The sequence below is a fragment of the Thamnophis elegans genome, chromosome 2, assembly GCF_009769535.1.
Source record: "Thamnophis elegans isolate rThaEle1 chromosome 2, rThaEle1.pri, whole genome shotgun sequence".
Classification (NCBI taxonomy): domain Eukaryota; kingdom Metazoa; phylum Chordata; class Lepidosauria; order Squamata; family Colubridae; genus Thamnophis; species Thamnophis elegans.
Window position 1 is genome coordinate 114,901,290 of NC_045542.1, and position 17,421 is coordinate 114,918,710.

The 17,421-nt window shown below is 34.7% G+C and overlaps 1 protein-coding gene across 1 annotated transcript in view; it reads right to left on the minus strand.

Annotated features, from left to right (window-relative positions):
• The window catches only part of DNAH12 (dynein axonemal heavy chain 12), an 87,102-nt gene that overhangs the window by 8,776 nt on the left and 60,905 nt on the right, over positions 1-17,421 (minus strand). Inside the window, exons 51-65 of the mRNA XM_032239096.1 lie at positions 16,541-16,782; positions 15,910-16,057; positions 15,387-15,532; positions 14,184-14,398; positions 12,431-12,623; positions 11,612-11,804; positions 10,449-10,621; positions 9,885-10,025; positions 7,836-7,994; positions 6,911-7,055; positions 5,818-5,968; positions 3,565-3,818; positions 1,480-1,620; positions 736-873; positions 96-329 (exon numbers count right to left, since the gene is read on the minus strand). Of these exons, the coding sequence (XP_032094987.1) occupies positions 96-329; positions 736-873; positions 1,480-1,620; positions 3,565-3,818; positions 5,818-5,968; positions 6,911-7,055; positions 7,836-7,994; positions 9,885-10,025; positions 10,449-10,621; positions 11,612-11,804; positions 12,431-12,623; positions 14,184-14,398; positions 15,387-15,532; positions 15,910-16,057; positions 16,541-16,782 (2,673 nt within the window). The remainder of the gene's footprint in view (positions 1-95; positions 330-735; positions 874-1,479; positions 1,621-3,564; positions 3,819-5,817; positions 5,969-6,910; positions 7,056-7,835; positions 7,995-9,884; positions 10,026-10,448; positions 10,622-11,611; positions 11,805-12,430; positions 12,624-14,183; positions 14,399-15,386; positions 15,533-15,909; positions 16,058-16,540; positions 16,783-17,421) is intronic.

A 17,421-nucleotide genomic window follows, 5' to 3' on the forward strand; every position in this document is an offset into this window, starting at 1 on the left:
TATATTACAGTTGTCTATAGACAGAAATGTGCTCAAGATGAATTTAGCTTGCAAAATACTTTTTAAAAACATGAAACGTGTACATAAAATCATACCTTAATAAATTCAATGTAATCATCATAAGTGCCCCTTGGGGGAGCATAATAGTTGCCACTGGGAGAAAACCTATAATGTGAATACTCCACTATATCTGTATTGTAAAAATCAGCAAGCATGGTCAGTAGTAGACGTCTGTCCCAGTCATCTGTCACTCTTCCTCCATAGTTGCACTCACCCGTAAGGTAAGTTATTGCTTCAAATGGTATGTGATCATACTCATTTATAAACAGCTGAAATTGTAAACAAAGTACTCAGCAGTGGAGAAGAACAATATTCAGGTGTTCTCTAATCTTATCTAAATGTTTCGATCTATTAAAAGCCTATCAATATTTCAAGACTGGACTGTTTTTCCCAGCAGGGTTCTGGAATGCCCACTTCAAAGAACATCAAAGAAACATGGAAAAATCACATTAATATTAATATATTTAACAGAACAGTTCATGCTTCAAACAAGGTTACTAGGGTTTTTTAAAGCTTCTTTTGATAAGGAAATATTAGACTTGAAATACAGACTTATATATCTGAGTTTCTTAGCACCAGGGTCTACTCAAGTATGAATTTAGAATGGAATCAGCTTATGAAGTTTTTGTTACAAAATCCTGGATAGATTTTGGAAGAAACAATGAAGAGGTTTACCTGCAATTGTCTGACACTGATTCGCAAGTCGGATTCATTAAATCCATAAGGAATATTCCATCCCAGAGGTCCAAATTTTTTTCTCTCCTGTACTAGGGCATGAAAAAAGCAAACTCCAAACAGCAGCTTCTCCCATCTCTATTAGGGAGAAAAACACTCAGTTAACCCAGATGGAAATAAGGACAGGCAAACACAACTGAAAAATTATGTGTCTACAAAACTTTTGGCTGGTAATAACATTCAAAGGTTGTTTTGGCCATGCAATGATATTTTCACTAACTCCAATGAGTTGCCTTTTCCCAGCTGTACAATTTATTCAGGAACAAAATTTTATATTACTCTGCATCCTTTCAGAGGTTTGCCACTTGTCTAATTGCTGCTCGGCTAAGCAGCCCTCATGTTAATACATTGATTGGATGAGAGAGTCTCCTTTATGGTACAAGGATGGAGAACTTAGCCTCTTTGAAGTTCACAGTGAAATAATAAGAGTTACCATTTTGTAGGACTATGGAGCTAATGGGTAAAAAACTGTTGAAATTGTGGCAGAGGAAAAAGATAAGATAGCGAGATATCAGCAAGTATGCGCAGTAGAAATTTTATACAAATGCCAAAGAATACAAATTTTATACATAAATCTTTATATAGAATATCATACTTTAAAGCTACACAGTAATATTTGGCAAGCAAAGCCATGTAATTTTGCTAATTAACGATTTCTTTACCAATTTTTATGAAGAAAGTTACCTGCTCCTTTCCAGGACACCCAGCAAAAAAGTCTGAATCAGAAATCGGATCAGAGAGGAAAGACTGAAGTAAATTTAGCCGGAGGCCTGTAGGAGGCTCATTTGTCATCTTCACACCATTCTGAAGAATGGTGACTGGAAACTAGAGAATGCAAGTATGGTAACTTTACTAACAGTTTTCTTTTTATATATTTTTAAAAATTATTCAGTATACACTACCTTTTTAAAATATTGTGCCTGGTGTTTTTTGCATCTTTACATCAATGAATCAATCTAACAATCAAGTCATGAGGTTCAATAATCTGTTTTCTACTTGTTTTTTTAAAAATCATATATAATTCATTTACTGCCCTTCAGTACAGCTATTTTTCATTGTGTATGACATCAATATATTAATCTTGAGAATTAGATTAATAACAATTTCAGTATTAATTGACAGGAGTATGAGACAGCAAATTTCATACACAATAAATCTAATACTTTTCCTCAGTCTCAGAGCCATCCAAAATATATAGCAAGAACCATCTTCAGGACTCCTGTAGTCAAATTATTTAGGGTTTTAAAGATCAGTAGTAGCATTTGACCTGAATTAACTATTGCACTTCTCTAAAGATTTTTTTTTATGGAGTACACCCTCTGTGTGCTAATAGAATATGGGTACTTCCTGATTGGTGGGAGATGAGTAAGAGTGTATTGGATATTAAGGTAATCTTTAAATTAGAAATTCTAGCTTGTACAGAAGAGAATTAGTATGCTTTGGGTAAAATAGAGCTTTGGCTGTGCTTGGGTCCTAATGGCCAGAATTTACCATAGTAACCAGCACTGTCTAGACAATTAGTAGGTACCATTGAGGCAGTGGTGGGTTGCAGGCGGTACACCCTAGTATGGGCGTACCGGATCCTGCCCGGAGCACTGGATACTGTTCCGGTATGGTGATCCGGAGGGCCAACCCACCCACCTTACCGGTGCTTTAAGCTTTTGGCGCTTCCGCGCATGCACATGGCGCATACAGCACCTGCGGGATGCTCCGTGGAGCAGCTGGAGCTTTGCGGAGGCTTGCAGAAGCATCATTTGATGCTAGAATGCATGTGTGTGCTGCGCACGTGTGCATGTGGGTAACTCTGGGGCCATTCCAACCGTACCAGTTGGAACAGAATCCAGAACCCACCACTGCACTCAGGTAAATAATCTCATCTAATCTTTCCTTGGACGTGGTGGCTCAGTGTCTAAGATGCTGAATTTGTCGATCAGAAAGGTCGGCAGTTCGGCAGTTCGAATTGAGTAAAGGAGTGAGTTCCTGTTACTTGTTCCAGCTTCTGCCAATCTAGCAGTTTGAAAGCATGTAAAAATGCAAGTAGAAAAAATAGGGACCATCTTTGGTGGGAAGGCAACATCATTCCATGCGCCTTCGGTGTTTAGTCATGGTGGCCACATGACCATGGAGACGTCTTCAGACAGCGCTGACTCTTTGGCTTTGAAACGGAGATGAGCACCGCCCCCTAGAGTCAGGAACAACTACCACGTTTCACCAAAAATAAGACAGGGTCTTATTTTCTTTTGACCCCCGAAATAAGCTCTTGGCCTTATTTTCAGAGAGGTCTTATTAGTTTTGAGGTGCAGGAGGCAGTGAACATAGTCACCTCATGGCTTCTGCTGTGTTCCAATATTTTCAGGGAAGGCTTATTTTCGGGGGTGGGGTTATTTTAGCGCATGTGCTCAAAAGCCCAATTGGGCTTATTATCCAGAGAGGTCTTATTTTGGGGGATACAGAGTAGCACATATGTGGGAGGGGAACCTTTACCTTTACCTAATTTTTCCTTCTCTAAATAAAAAGCAGGATTATAGTTTTTTTTTTTAATTTGCACATCTTTTCACATTTAAGCAGCTTAGGTTCATTTCAAATCACAAAATGGGCAGCAAATAAATTTAATAATAAATAAATATTAAATATGAAAGCCTTGTTTATTAAAGTCATGATGGGTTGCAGAGAATATCTTTAGAGCTATCTGACAGCAGCTAAGAAATTTATTTATTATAGAATACAATTTTTTCATAAATATTCAGGTACTTTTTGAATTTGAAATACCTTGGGTGATGGATAACTAGTCAGCCAGAGTCTGAAAGTGGAATGGCAAGTTTCACTGTTAAACTCTTCACAGATTTTCTCCAGCATTGGCATCCAGGAAACAGCAAGATGGCAGTTTTGTAAACAAACCCAGGTCCCTTCCTCCATTCCTTCTCTAATCATTTTTGTTGCTATTGGTCCTTGCCCTTGTCCCAAAGAGATGGACTGAAATTTATTTCCAATCATATTTTTGTCATTTGCAAATTTTAAAAGACCTAGCATGAAAACAAAAATATATTAATATTTGTATTTTTTTATTTATTTTATTATTTGTATGCCGCCCTTCTCTGGGAGGACTTGTCTGAAAATCATTATAAATCACACATCTAAAACTATTTATAAGTCATGCCTTTCAGTTTACCAAGGCATTATATTCAAAATCAGATTTGATAAATGTTTACATTTCATTTGTAGGTATGAGGTATGAATTGATTAATATGGGACAATTTATATACACCAAGACATAAATAACTACATGTTCATAATATCATGTTCCAGTGTTCATGTTGAAAATAGAGAGTCGGTTTGTTTAATGAAAAACTTTATCTCTATCTAAGAAACTATGTGATAACCAGCACTAAATGACTATGATACAAAGGTAAGCAAATCCAAGTCAGTTCTAACAAAGTTAACCCCATCACCGTAGATATACCATTACCCCGCCCAGTTCCACCCACAAATCCACCCAATTACCCAAATTATCCCCCTAATCATCAGCACCAATCCCCATGACCCTCAGCCAAACCCCCACTCAGTGTCATCATTGCCTCCTTCCTTATCAGCTGCATCCAAGCAGAAGAGTTACTTCAGAGTAGGCAGTTTAGCCTACTTAGTATAGTTTAGCCATTCCTTCTTAGACCTGTGCTCAGGAGGTGCTCTTGGACATTCAGGAATGGTCAAGAAGTCGAACCCATTCACCACCCAGAATGGCGTATAAACCATACCACTATGTACCGCGTTATTATGTGCAACCTCAGCAAACGATAGTAGATCTGCCCAACTTTGGAAATAATTTTGGAAATATATAGTTTACATCATCAAAAAAGATAGTTACATTACTATTGTATTATATGTACTATATCCTAGTACTACTTCTGCTCATAATATCTGAAACTGAAAATTCTCAGGCTAAGTCAATTTCTAATCTCTTTAGCTCATGAAAAGCACTTCAAAAAAATTATTTTTCAAGAAGATAATGAGGTAAAAGCCAACCTCTTGAGAGAAAGCAATTCCAGAGTGAGGAAGATAGAACCAAGAAACTCTAGTCAATTTCTAATCTTTTTAGCTCATGAAAAGCACTTTTAAAAAATTATTTTTCAAGAAGATAATGAGGTAAAAGCCAACCTCTGAGAGAAAGCAATTCCAGAGTGAGGAGGATAGAACCAAGAAACTCTGCTTTTGGATTTCTGCCCCTTTAACATTTTCTGGGGAAGAATCTGCAGCATCTCTCTTGGCTTGCAGATTCAGCCTGAAGCAGGCAGCCCCAAAGATGTATAATAGGGATCCCTAAACCCTAGGCAACAGATGGATATTGTGGCCAGTTAGGAACTGAGTCAAATAGATGGAGGTGAATGGTGGATAAGTGAGTGAAACTGAAACCATCTGCCTCCCCTAGGTCAATGGAAAAATTCTCTTCCCTGGCACTAAAAAGGTTAGGGACTGCTGACCTAGAATACCCAAGTCATAAAGAGCTTTATAGGTGAAAAAATAGCACCTTAAATTAGGCCCAGAAACCCACTGGTAGCCAATGCAGCTCATGGAAGCTAATGTTATACTGCTGCAGCAGACTTTACTGGTTTGTAGGTAAGCAGCTGAATTTTCCATAAATTGTAATTTCAAATTAACTTTAAGGCAGTCATACGTGCAACAAATTGAAGTAATCCAAATGAGAGATGATAAAGGTTTGGCCTATCCTTGCCCAGATTCTGGTTCAGGAAAGTTTTGACTATACTAAAGCTGCTCAACTTAACATACATATCCTGACAAATATTTGCTTGTAGAGCAGGACATCTGATCATTATCAAGTGCCTTCAGAGGATTATTGCGTTCCACCTCTCTTGCCCTGGCTAATGCATCAGTAATACATAAAAGATCTAAATTATGTTTTGCAATGACTATTGATAAAGATGCTCAGCAACTTCACATAAAAAATACGCAAACTAACAAGAAGCTTTTGTAAGGAAAAAAAACCCCAAGTATAATGAGTGAACTTACTTGCCATAGGATCTGCTCCTGGAGACAGCACAAAGATTAAAGGGATTGAAGAATTTGAATCTAAGTAACTTTTTGTTAGATCAAAAGGAGGTGGCTCAACAAATTTCTTTCCAAGTTTATCAGTCACAAAGGTTGTTATAGCTGGTGTAATCTGTTTTCAAATAAATCGTCAGCATAACATAGGATTTGCTATAAATTACTCAGTTTTTATTTCAAGGCAGCTTAACTGGTAAATATTTAATAATTTAAATATTTAATAATTCAAACAAATCTAAATATTGCATGGTAAATTGTCGCAATGATCCAAAAGGCTTACATATTGGCAGGTTTGTTTTTTCTACATATTTTAGGAATAAATTTAAATTGTTAGCTTTATAAGCTGTAATACTGTTTTCTTTCTTTCTTATTTTAAAATGAAAAGTGATTTAAACAGTGTTGAATTAAAAAGTTAAACAACTAAAACCGGAAGAGATTTTATTTCAACATAGAGTGTATAGAATATTGGAAGGAAATAGGTGTGCTGTACATTTGCTTAACTCCTCACTTTTTAGAAAGAAAATATATAGTTGATTTCACATTTGCTTACCTGTGATGCATGACAATCTAATATTATTGTAATAATTTATCACTGGGTATAATAAGAAAGTTCAGTTTCTCTTTGAATTTAATTTGAAAATGTTTTTTTTACTTTGACTCTTTGCAATTAATGGGATTCTTTTTTGGGCAGCTATCAGTGTCAAAACTAAATCTGATTTTGAATAGTCTTTAACAATATTGGAGCAATTCAATTCTGCAGGAATGCTCTAAAACGTTTGCAAAATTTGAAAATGAGTCAAAAATATAGCTTCTTGGTAGCTTAGTCAGCTAAAGCATTTGTTATTCAGTGCATTTATTGAAATGCTATTGGCGTTTCTGAGATTTTACATTGACTAGAAGATTATTTTTTGCATTTTGTATTTGTACTGTTAGCTGTTTTGAATGTTTACATTTAGCAAAATGCAAGATAGACATAAAATAAATGGAATTATATTTAGGAACGCAAACAACAGCTACTTAATTAACTCTCAAATTATGTTACATAAATCATCTTTACCTTGTCAGGTCTCAAGCATCGGAGAATAATCATTTTCTTTATCTCATTTAATTCTGTATTCCATGGTTTGGGTAAAGGAACTGTCTGGGGTTCTTTACTATCATAAATGCTACGCCATTCATTGGGTTCTGAAGTCACGTGATTCCTATAACAATAAAATAAACTTGAAAGATTAGATTTCAAATTTATACAAGAATAAAACTCTTCTGGATGTTCTTCTAGAGTAAGAGTGGTGAGGTCCAGTTCATTTGGAAAGCAATGGCATAATATCTTTTAAGTTTATTTTGGTTGTAATATAATTTAAAATCTCTTTGCCATCATGCTTCCAAAATGATTGTGTTCTTCCACTGGTACTATATTTTCTTATTAGATTTTTTTCATAGTAGAGTAGTGTCATTGGAGTGGGGTTATTATATTCTGTTTCTCACTTTCTGAGTGAACCAATTATTTATAAAAATTAAATAATAACATTATGTCACATGCTTCATCCTTATTCACAAAATGATAGTTTCCCCAGAAACCACTTGAAGACTTCTTTTTCATCTTATTATATCATTTTCTTTGACTTTTTATTCTCTCCTCTGCCTCTCTCCAATTTCTGCCACTTTTTTTTTCTCCAGAAAATGTACAGTTCATTCTTTACTGCATGCTCCCAATGTGGCAATGTGGTATTTCTTCACATAAAAAGGCAGGCAATTTGTGCCCTTGCATGCTACATGAAGGCCTCACATCCATGTTACAGTTTTTTCAGCAAAGACAGTGAATAACAACTGTCTTATTGAGACTTCAGAGAAGAATTTGGGTGAGGTGGAAAGCAAAGTTACACCTTTTGCCTGTTGATTTGCACAAGGCATACTATGACTTCTATATCAGAAAATGCTTATCCCCACCCCAAAAAACAATGATAAAAGAGTTGCTATTGTACCGTAATCCTTTAAAAGCAGGCATATCACTTGCACGACATATTTCATCCCAGCTTTTATCTTGTAACCAAGATGGATCAGGGTTCTTGAATTTGCTCTTGAGACCAACCCCTCCAGTTAATAAAAACATAAACTCCTGATGTTCCATTTCTTTCCTAGCTCTGTTTTAAGAAAAAAAAAAGCCATGTACAATTTAAGTAACACACTATTATTTTAGATTAAATTGCAATTGATCTATTATCAACTAGAAGTTATGCCAGAATTCAGTAGCCATTATTGTTACTAAACTTCACTATGTCCAAATATCCAAATTTTGGATGCTTGGCAACTGGTTCATATTTATGACATCTGCAATGTCCCAGGGTCATGTAGTCACCTTTTGTGACCTTTGGACAAGCAAAGTCAATGGGGAAGCCAGAGTTACTTAACAACGTTACCACCGTATTTTTCGGAGTATAAGACACACCGGAGTATAAGACGTACCATGGTTTTGAAGAGGCAATTTCTTTTTAAAAGTAGGTAGGTAGATAGAGGGATAGAGAGGGAGAGAAATACAGTAGGTAGGTAGGGAGAGAAAGTAGTTAGATAGGTAGGTAGGTAGATAAAGGAATAGAGAGAGATAGAGTAGGTAGGTAGGTAGGTAGGTAGAGGGAGGGAGAGAGAGAGAAATACAGTAGGTAGGGAGGGAGAGAGAGAGAGTAGGTAGGTAGGTTGGTAGATGTTTCCAGGTGTATTTATCCATGTGCTGGAGAAGGAAATAGCTGACAACCTGCAGCACCTAAGACTTGTTTCTGCTGGCACAGCATTTGATCAATGTAATTCTCATCAATCACTCTAACTAAAGAGCTTTTTGAAAGGGGGAAAAAAGTTTTTGCACTCTGCAAACCTCCCCAAAACGGCCAATTTTTTGCGAAAATGGGCCCGTTTTTTGTCAAAAAAATTGCATGCATAGCCTTATGGAGGCTTATAGAGTGCTGTTGAGGGCTGGGGGGCAACAATGGTCCATTTTCTGCTCTTTTCTGCCCTCCCCAGCCCCAGGAGCATTCTGAAAGCTTCCATAAGAGTATGCACAGCCATTTTGGTGAAGGGGCAGAGCTTCAGGAGGCAAAAAAACGTACCCAGATTTTCAGCTCTTTTTTTGAGGAAAAAAGTTGCGTCTTATACTTTGAAAAATACGGTAATTTAACAATGCAGAGATTCATTTAACAACTGTTGCAAGAAAGGTTGTAAAATGGGGCAAAACTCACTTAACAACATCTCACTTAGCAACAGAAGTTGTGGACTCAATTGGGGTTGTAAGTCAAGGACTACTTGTACCATTAATCCCCAGGTGGCTTCAACGACTCTCAAATGTTAATGACTAGATAACTGAAAACAGTATAAATCCCACCAGTTAATTAGAATTGAAAAAACTTCTCAGAGGAGAAGTGAAAGATCTTCAAGAAAAATCAAGAAAGTCCAGTTGCCATTTGAAAAAAAAACACCTTTGGGATAACCATGACCTGGTTGACTGAGAACCTCCATAGACATTTTACCATTAACTTAAGCGATTAGAGATCCTTTGACAATGAAGACTTCATGGGGTAAAAAAAAAAACAGATACCATGTTGGAATCTCTATGTGACAAGACTGCATGGCATGTTCATGTCAGGGTGTATGCAGGCTTTGAGTGCGATCCTGTAATATCGGTAATGGGATGGAAAGCCCAAAAATGCCAGCAAAGATTCCTACAAGAAAAATTAATGAGGCAACACTGAAAGACTACATGAACTATAGAAGGGATACAACATAGAATAGAAATAAACTGAAAGGATTTGGATAAATGATATATTTCATAAAATATTTAATGGGATTGAATTACTAAACCTCATCTCAATTTAATCCTAGTTCAATTTGTTCTTGTGTGCAGATGCATTTTAACAGCTTCTTTGCACCAATGATTTGCAAGTGCAAACATGCCACTATTTGAAATACATTTCCTAATATTTAAGATGCTACAAGATAAATAATTAACACTCTCTTAATATATTAAAATTTCTAGAGTCTCTTACATCAGAAGATTACAGCAGAGTAAAAATGAAAACAGCAACTTATCCTTCTCAAATAGGGAGCGACAAACATTGCAATACAAGTTGTATGTGAAATGGTCATTTAGATACCGTAGCCTTTTTTCCAAAATTTTGGACTTGTTGCTATTAAAAATAGAAACATGTATTTAGAAAGTGCATACCCTTTAAATAAAATATTGTTATACATATTCATATATTGATTTAACTGGAACATATTGCAATATCTACAATATGTGCACCTGACTAGGCATATGTAATTAAAAAATAAAAGGAAAAAGAAAAAGAGGGAGAAAAAAATATTGATTTCTTAAGAAGGTCTGGTGCTATTAAATATTTATCTACAACTTGAAATGATTGTTTAATTAATTTTTTATACTGCCAATTTCCCCTATAAAGCAAATGTGGGTGGCTTACAGATGATAAATGTTTACATACAAACCAACAGAAAAACAACTATTTTCACAAAATAATGTACTTGGAACTATAAATAGGTTTTAAACAGACATATCTTGAAAAATGAAATATTTGAACACAATTGCTGCTCACCTATCATGAATAGAGTTGATATAAAGGTTTACAAACCAACTGAGAGAATATTGGTACATTGGATCTATATTAGCCAGATCAGCAATACTAAAAAACAATACAGATGAATGCTTTGCAATGGGTCTGTAGCCTTCTCGAGACTGTGCTATTTTAATTTCAGTTTTTTCTGCAATCTAAAGAAAATACATTCCTTAATTATTACCATAAATTCTAAGCATCAAACAAAGCCTTTTCTTTCTACAGTGTTTCTTGCATTATACCATCACAATGGCCAGTGCCCTGTTTATTAGCTGCTGCAAGTCCTATAATTAGATTTGTGTGTTTGTATAAAACATGAATACCCACACAGAATCAGAAAAAGTTGAGAACTTTCTTGTATATTACAAATGTTCTAGGCTACTTTATGCTAGCACATTTGTAAAGCTGACTACATCAGTATCTTTTGAGGTTTAAGGCTAAAAGTAAAAGAACTATTTCAAAGATAAAAAGCAATTCAACCAAAGAGGAAAACTATTTAAATAGAGATGGAAAACCACTTAGATGTTCTTTTCAGAAAAGCATTGCCCTGTTTCTACCAGCTCCCCTGACTCCTAAAACAATTCCTTTTAGTAAGTGCTTGTATTTGGGAAAGGGTGGAAGCAACAGGATATTCGAAAGAAAATGTCTTTTTCATCCTGCCATGCTTTCTTTCCTTCTATCATCCAGGTTAACAATGTGACGGCACATTGCAAATTTTTAGAATGACAGTTCCAATATTTTTTTCCACAAACACCCTCTTCGTTGAAATGCTGATATTAGCACTAAAGATTGAGTCAAGTTCAATAACTAGGGAGCCAAACTTTTGATTCATATTAAAATTCTAAGATTTTTAAACACTGGTGTGACCTTGTGTGTTGAGTTTTATAAGTTCCATATGTTTGATTCCAAGTTTAAGCATTGATGTTTTCCCCCTTACATATCTGATTCTTATCTGCCTGAACAAGTCACTGCATTTTTCTTGGCAAGATTTTTCAGAAGTGGTTGTCTCTATCTCCTGACTAAGGTTGCGCACAGAATGCTACTGTTATTACAGTATTGCTGTGCACCACTAGAGCTATGTTCAGCTTTGGAATCAACATATTAATCATATATAGCTATTATTTGCAAAATCTGAAGTTACTTACCTGCTGTTTCTTTGTAATTTCATTAGACATTATTTTTGCTGAGTCCAAGATAGTAATTGCACTCTCATCTTCTAAAATATTACCTTCAGAAGACTGCAATGTTTCTAAAATTTTATTTTCTATATCTTTTAGTTGTTTTTTATTAGCAGCTGATTGAAGGATAAGAGCATTTCGTTCTTCCTCTAATTCTGGCCTAAAATGACAAGCCCACTTTTTTGTTAGTGGATTTTTTGAGGTTCTTTTGTCCGTTTTATATCAATGTTCTGTTGGCCACAATTATGTTTAAATATCTCTTTTAAAAAATTATACAATGTAAAATATTCGCTTTTGTTCTTCATTATTGAATTAAATGATTCGATAAAACTATTAGTAGACTCATGCATGTTTTTTCATATCCTATTTAGTTCAGTCAAGCTATCAAAGTTAGGATAGGCTCCATACTGGCAATTGCAAGAGACATGTTATCATAGCTTCAATACCTTGAAGTCTGCTGCTTCCTGTAATTAAATCACCTTAGTATTCCAAATATATAACATTGACAAAAATTTCTTCTATTACCTCATACCTATTGTACAAGGAAGAATGCAGGCTTCAGCTCACAAGTTAATATCCACTTCCCCTATTTTTTTAATTAAAAAAAATTAAATTTGGTCTCTTTAAAAATCTATACCTATTACTTAATTGCCCATGCATGTGCATATGCACATGTATATACTTATATGTATGCATGCATGTTCAATAATTCTTCCTGAATTAGAATGAAATTGAATTTTATTTTATTTATGAATTAAACCTCCTGAGGAAAATTAAAACACTTACCTTTCTTTGGCAACAACTATGCCTAAAAGTTGATCTTCAAGTCCTTCTGGAGTAATCATGAAATTTAGCAAAGAAACTTTTGTTGCTAATTCAGGTAAATAATGTGGATTCCTTAATTTGGTGGTAATATAAAATTTGAAATCAAAAGAATATTCAATTATTGTTTCACCAAGTCGAATGCAATCCATGCCACCTAGTGTTAAAGAAAACGAAGTATTTGTTCTATACAGCAGTAGCTTTTAATTGGCAGCAAGTTTAGCATATAGTAGTTAAAGAGATTATAAGAGTATTCATGTTGAATGATAGTTTGGGATACCCCTGGATTTATGTAACACTGGTTCCATTTCTCTCTTGCACAACTAGTTTTAAAATAGCATTTTAAAATAAAACAAAAGAAAAGAAAAGAATAGTACTGAAGCCCCAAGGTTGCTAATTGAAATGTCCATGGAGATCCCAAATGTAGATAGATCTGTGCTTGGTCAGGTCAGCAAAATGCTACAAGCTGAAAGTTAACAATAGATACATATTGTGCTGTTTTTCCTTGTCCCCCTTGATTTTATTTCTTAGGCCTGCAAATCCCAAACTGTGGGCCATGGATCCTAGGGCATCACTTTGCATAGTTTGGGAACTGCTAGAAGCTCTGTGAATCAGGAAAATTTGGGAACCTCTACATTATGTTTATCATTTACAACACTTACCCTGATATGTCTTTGTTTTTACATTTTGGTTAAATATGTCATCTTTCGCTTCTGTGATAATCTTATACCTCATGACAGTCCCACTTCCATTCAGTTAATCCCTGGTACATCTTTGCCTTGTCTTACCTCCATCCAAATAAAATAAATCTTTGTACTTCTTTAGATTTGTTTTGCTAAGACTATTGGTCCCTTCCTGGATTTAATCTAACAGTTTATAAATTGCTTTTATAAATCACACCATGGGAATATCTTTTCTGTAATCCCTGTTTGTTCAAATTTCAGAGGGCAAATGTTGGAGACCATTAAAGGTAGGAATTAGATTTATTAGAGATGTCTATTAATGTTGCTTTAACTCCAACTTCATTTTTATTCACCCCTCATAAAACTCACTTTACTGCCTTTTGAATAATGTTGAAACATAGTATAGAAACCCACTGGTTTCATCTCTTTAGCTAGCATGCATACAATTTATTTAAAAGTTTATGCCTACATAGAGAGGAGAAAATGTATCTTGAACTATTCTGAACTATTCTGATTGAACTGACACTGCTCTTCTGCCCATAATTTCATATCTTTCTAGCACAGATTTTTCTGTAACCTGATACAAAACCTGAACAAATTGAAGAAACAATAAAAGGAACAATAAAAGGAAGGGAGAAATTCTACAGAAGTCAGAATAAACACACCTGTCAAAATCCTACTTATAATGGATATTCTATGTTTCTTACAAGGAAACAAACTGTCTGCTTTTACTTTCCAACATACTTTGCCTGAATGTTGGAAAAGCAAAAACATACAAAATAGTAATCAATATTATACATGCAACATAGCTGTTACTAAAACAACAGAAGGATAAGATTCTTGGATTTAAATCTGCAATGCATGCAAATTTAGTTATAAAATAAAAATGACGGTACTGAAAAACTGTGTTACCTTCCATTGTTACTAGGCAGCAGTATATGAGGAATAAAAAGAAACACATTAAACAATATAACGGACTATTCAAAAATAGTAAATATTTCCTTTGAATATTTAGCCTTTACTATTTCTTGTACCTTGTTTAAAAGTTTGCCTAAGTAACAAAGGTTCCAAGGAAGGATCTATCTCTTCTCCAACATTTTCAAGCAGAAGAGGAGTTCCAAACTGAATGCAATTTTCTAGAGTTCTCATGTAGTCTGAATCAGTAAATTTTATGACGCTCAGTCTGTTCTCTTTCTCAGAATGTTTTATCCATTTATTTGCTTGACCTTGGGGATCAATCATTAGTGGCCTACAAAATAGCATCAAACCTATTAGCATAAAAGTATTAATTTTTTATCCATAAAATTATTAATACTTTTAATAATTTCAGTTTAACAATGAAAAAAAAGATTGTAGTATTGTTTTTTTTAAATGTTTAATAATAAACATTTGTGGGAGGAGATGACTTTGAAAATTGACAGAAAGGTGCCAACAACAAGCTATGTATTTCACAAAATAACGGATTCTGATATCACTGAATCAATTATCAAAGATTATACTTTATCCATTATTTATATATAAATAATTATTTAAGTATTTATACTTAAATAATATTAAATATTATAGTATACTTTCATTATGGTTAATTTACTTAGTACTGCAGATTTATTACCTCAGGCAACTATTTTTTGGGGGGGATATGTAAATATACCTTCAAGTCAGGCTTGACTCCTAGCAACTGCTTGAATGAGTGTCTCTCCAGTTTTCAAAAGTGGCTTGCCCTTGCCTTTGATTCAGAGAAAATGACTAGTCCAAAGTTACCTAGCTGGCTTCATGCCTAAGAGAAGACTGGAACTAGTCTCCTGATTTTCATCTAGTGCCTTAACCACAACACCAAACTAGCTCTCATTTATCATTTTCCTTCCATCCTTCTGAGGTGGTTAAAATGAGGACCCAAATTGTTGGGGGAAATATGCTGATTCTGTAAGCCACTTAAAGAGGGCTGTGAAGCGCTGTAAAGTAGTACATAAGTCTAAATGTTATTGCTATTGCTATTTTACACCCAAGAAAATGCTCTCTATCCTGAAGGAGTAGTTAAAATTGTAGGTACATAGGTATGTTTTTGCATGTAACTATGCATATAATCTTTCTCTATCTCCTTCAATTACCTTAAGGACAAATTGGTGGGCATAAAATAATTAACAACCAACAATACATATAGAAAAGAGAAAAAAATATAACCTGAGATTTAAAACTATCAATATGAATGCTTCAATAGCCTAATGTTAGTTACCTACCAACGTCTCGAATTGTCAACAATCACACCGTTATCTATAGAAAACTGATCTGTTGGAAGACCTGAAATATTCCAGGCTCTAATTTTTATTGGATCGCCAAGGGTCTTACTTAGAGAGAAGTTTTCAGAACATGGAATATTTTTCACCTGTAGGCATAGATAAAGCTTTATTATTAAGCATGTGTACAAAGAGTATTAAAATACATCATGTTAATCTAATCTCATTTTTGAGTAAGTCAAGAGAAATCAAATAGGAAAGGTTAATAGGCAATACCAGAAAAATTTCCTATACTTAAAGCAAGATTTAGAAAAGCATTTCACTTTTAGACTTTTCTATCATATTTTCAATGCAGATTTACCTATTGTTTCCATTATGATATACAATATTAAAATCATAATGCATGTTAAAATTATTTCCATCATGCCAACAACAATATATATATATATATAAAACACCTATTTTGACAGAGTCATTATTAGAAGACTATGTGTGTTCTAGAAATAAAGCAATAAACTAATGCTACCTTACAGAGTTTGCTCCACTCTTTAGTACATTCTTGTCGAAATCCAGCAGTAAAAGCACCAAGGTATGCTATCACCCCTGCTGATATCAGAACATCTCCTGTCAAATTGTCATAAGTGTTCTGGAGGTCATCTGCAGCATGAGACCATCTAAGGGAGAAAAGGTGAGCGGATTAGCCGAAGTGACATATTGAATAGTTCAGGCGGTTTATTTTTATTTCCTGTTATATCAATTGTTAAAATTAATTATGTGTGTGAGGAAGAGCTATTAGGAAAAGGAGATGTTATATTTCCTTTGCAGAAGGAATATTATTATTTTATAGATTTTATATGTAAACCACTGAGAGTTTGTCTGGAATACACAAACAATACAACTAGAGCTTAAAATAAACCTTTCATTATATAGATATTGTAAGACATGAAAATAGCCCCATGTAGCAGCCAAAAATCAATTTAAAACAATTTGTGAATAACTTGTAATGTTATCATTTTTAGTTTGTAAAAAGGTTTTTAAAAAGTAGTAAATAGTATGCAAACTCTTAAATACTGTTTACATTTAAATATCACTGAAAAGTGTGTATTTTCTTCCTTATAATGGTTTTGGTAAAATGCGTACAAAGTATTGTCTCTGACCTTGATTTTTCTCCACCAAGTCCTCCAATCAGCTTTTCTGCTCTTTCCAGCTTTTTAGCGCACAGATCCACTTGGAATTCTAGGCGGGCTTTTTCTTCGGTTTTCTCATTGAAGGTTTCTTGCAATGATTCCAAACGATCTTCAACAGCTTTAAGTTCAGCTCTCTTCTGATTTAATAATGCCATAGTATGTGCTAATGACTGCTGGGCTTCTGCTAAGCGGGCTTTCTTAGGAGCAACCACCTATTTAATAAATTTAATATAGATTGTTATATTCTATAATGATTATGATTTTAAAAACAAAAACAGAAGAAGTTTTAAAATGATTAAATATGACAATATGCAGGGGATTGGACTAGAATACCCCCAAGGTTCCTTCCAGCTCTATTCTGATTAATATGAAGTACTTCCTTCTAGATCAGGGATGTCAAACTTGTGGCTCATGGGCCGGATGCGCCCTAAACTGGCCATGCCCATGCCTGGTTTAGCGAAGGGGAAAAAAGTTGTGATACATCACACGACGCCTTGACGACACGAGTTTGATACCTCTGTTCTAGATCTTTACTTATTTGCAGTGTAGAACTATTTTCTAACACGGTATGATCTACTCTTCAGATAGATTGCTGCAGAAGACTATTCTCGTTAAGAAATTATCATGAGATTTCTTACTGCCAGTGGTGGATTAAGGCTCACTGGTGCCCTAAGCACTGACAAATCTTGGTGCCCCCCTCCTTTGTACATACTGTACAAATTTTCATTGTTTTTTTTTCTTTCTCAACTTTGTGGTGCCCCCTTGGGCCTGGTGCTCTAAGCATGTGCTTAGTTTGTTTAATGGTTAATACACCACTGCTTACTCTGATTCGTATACAGAGAGTTTTATAG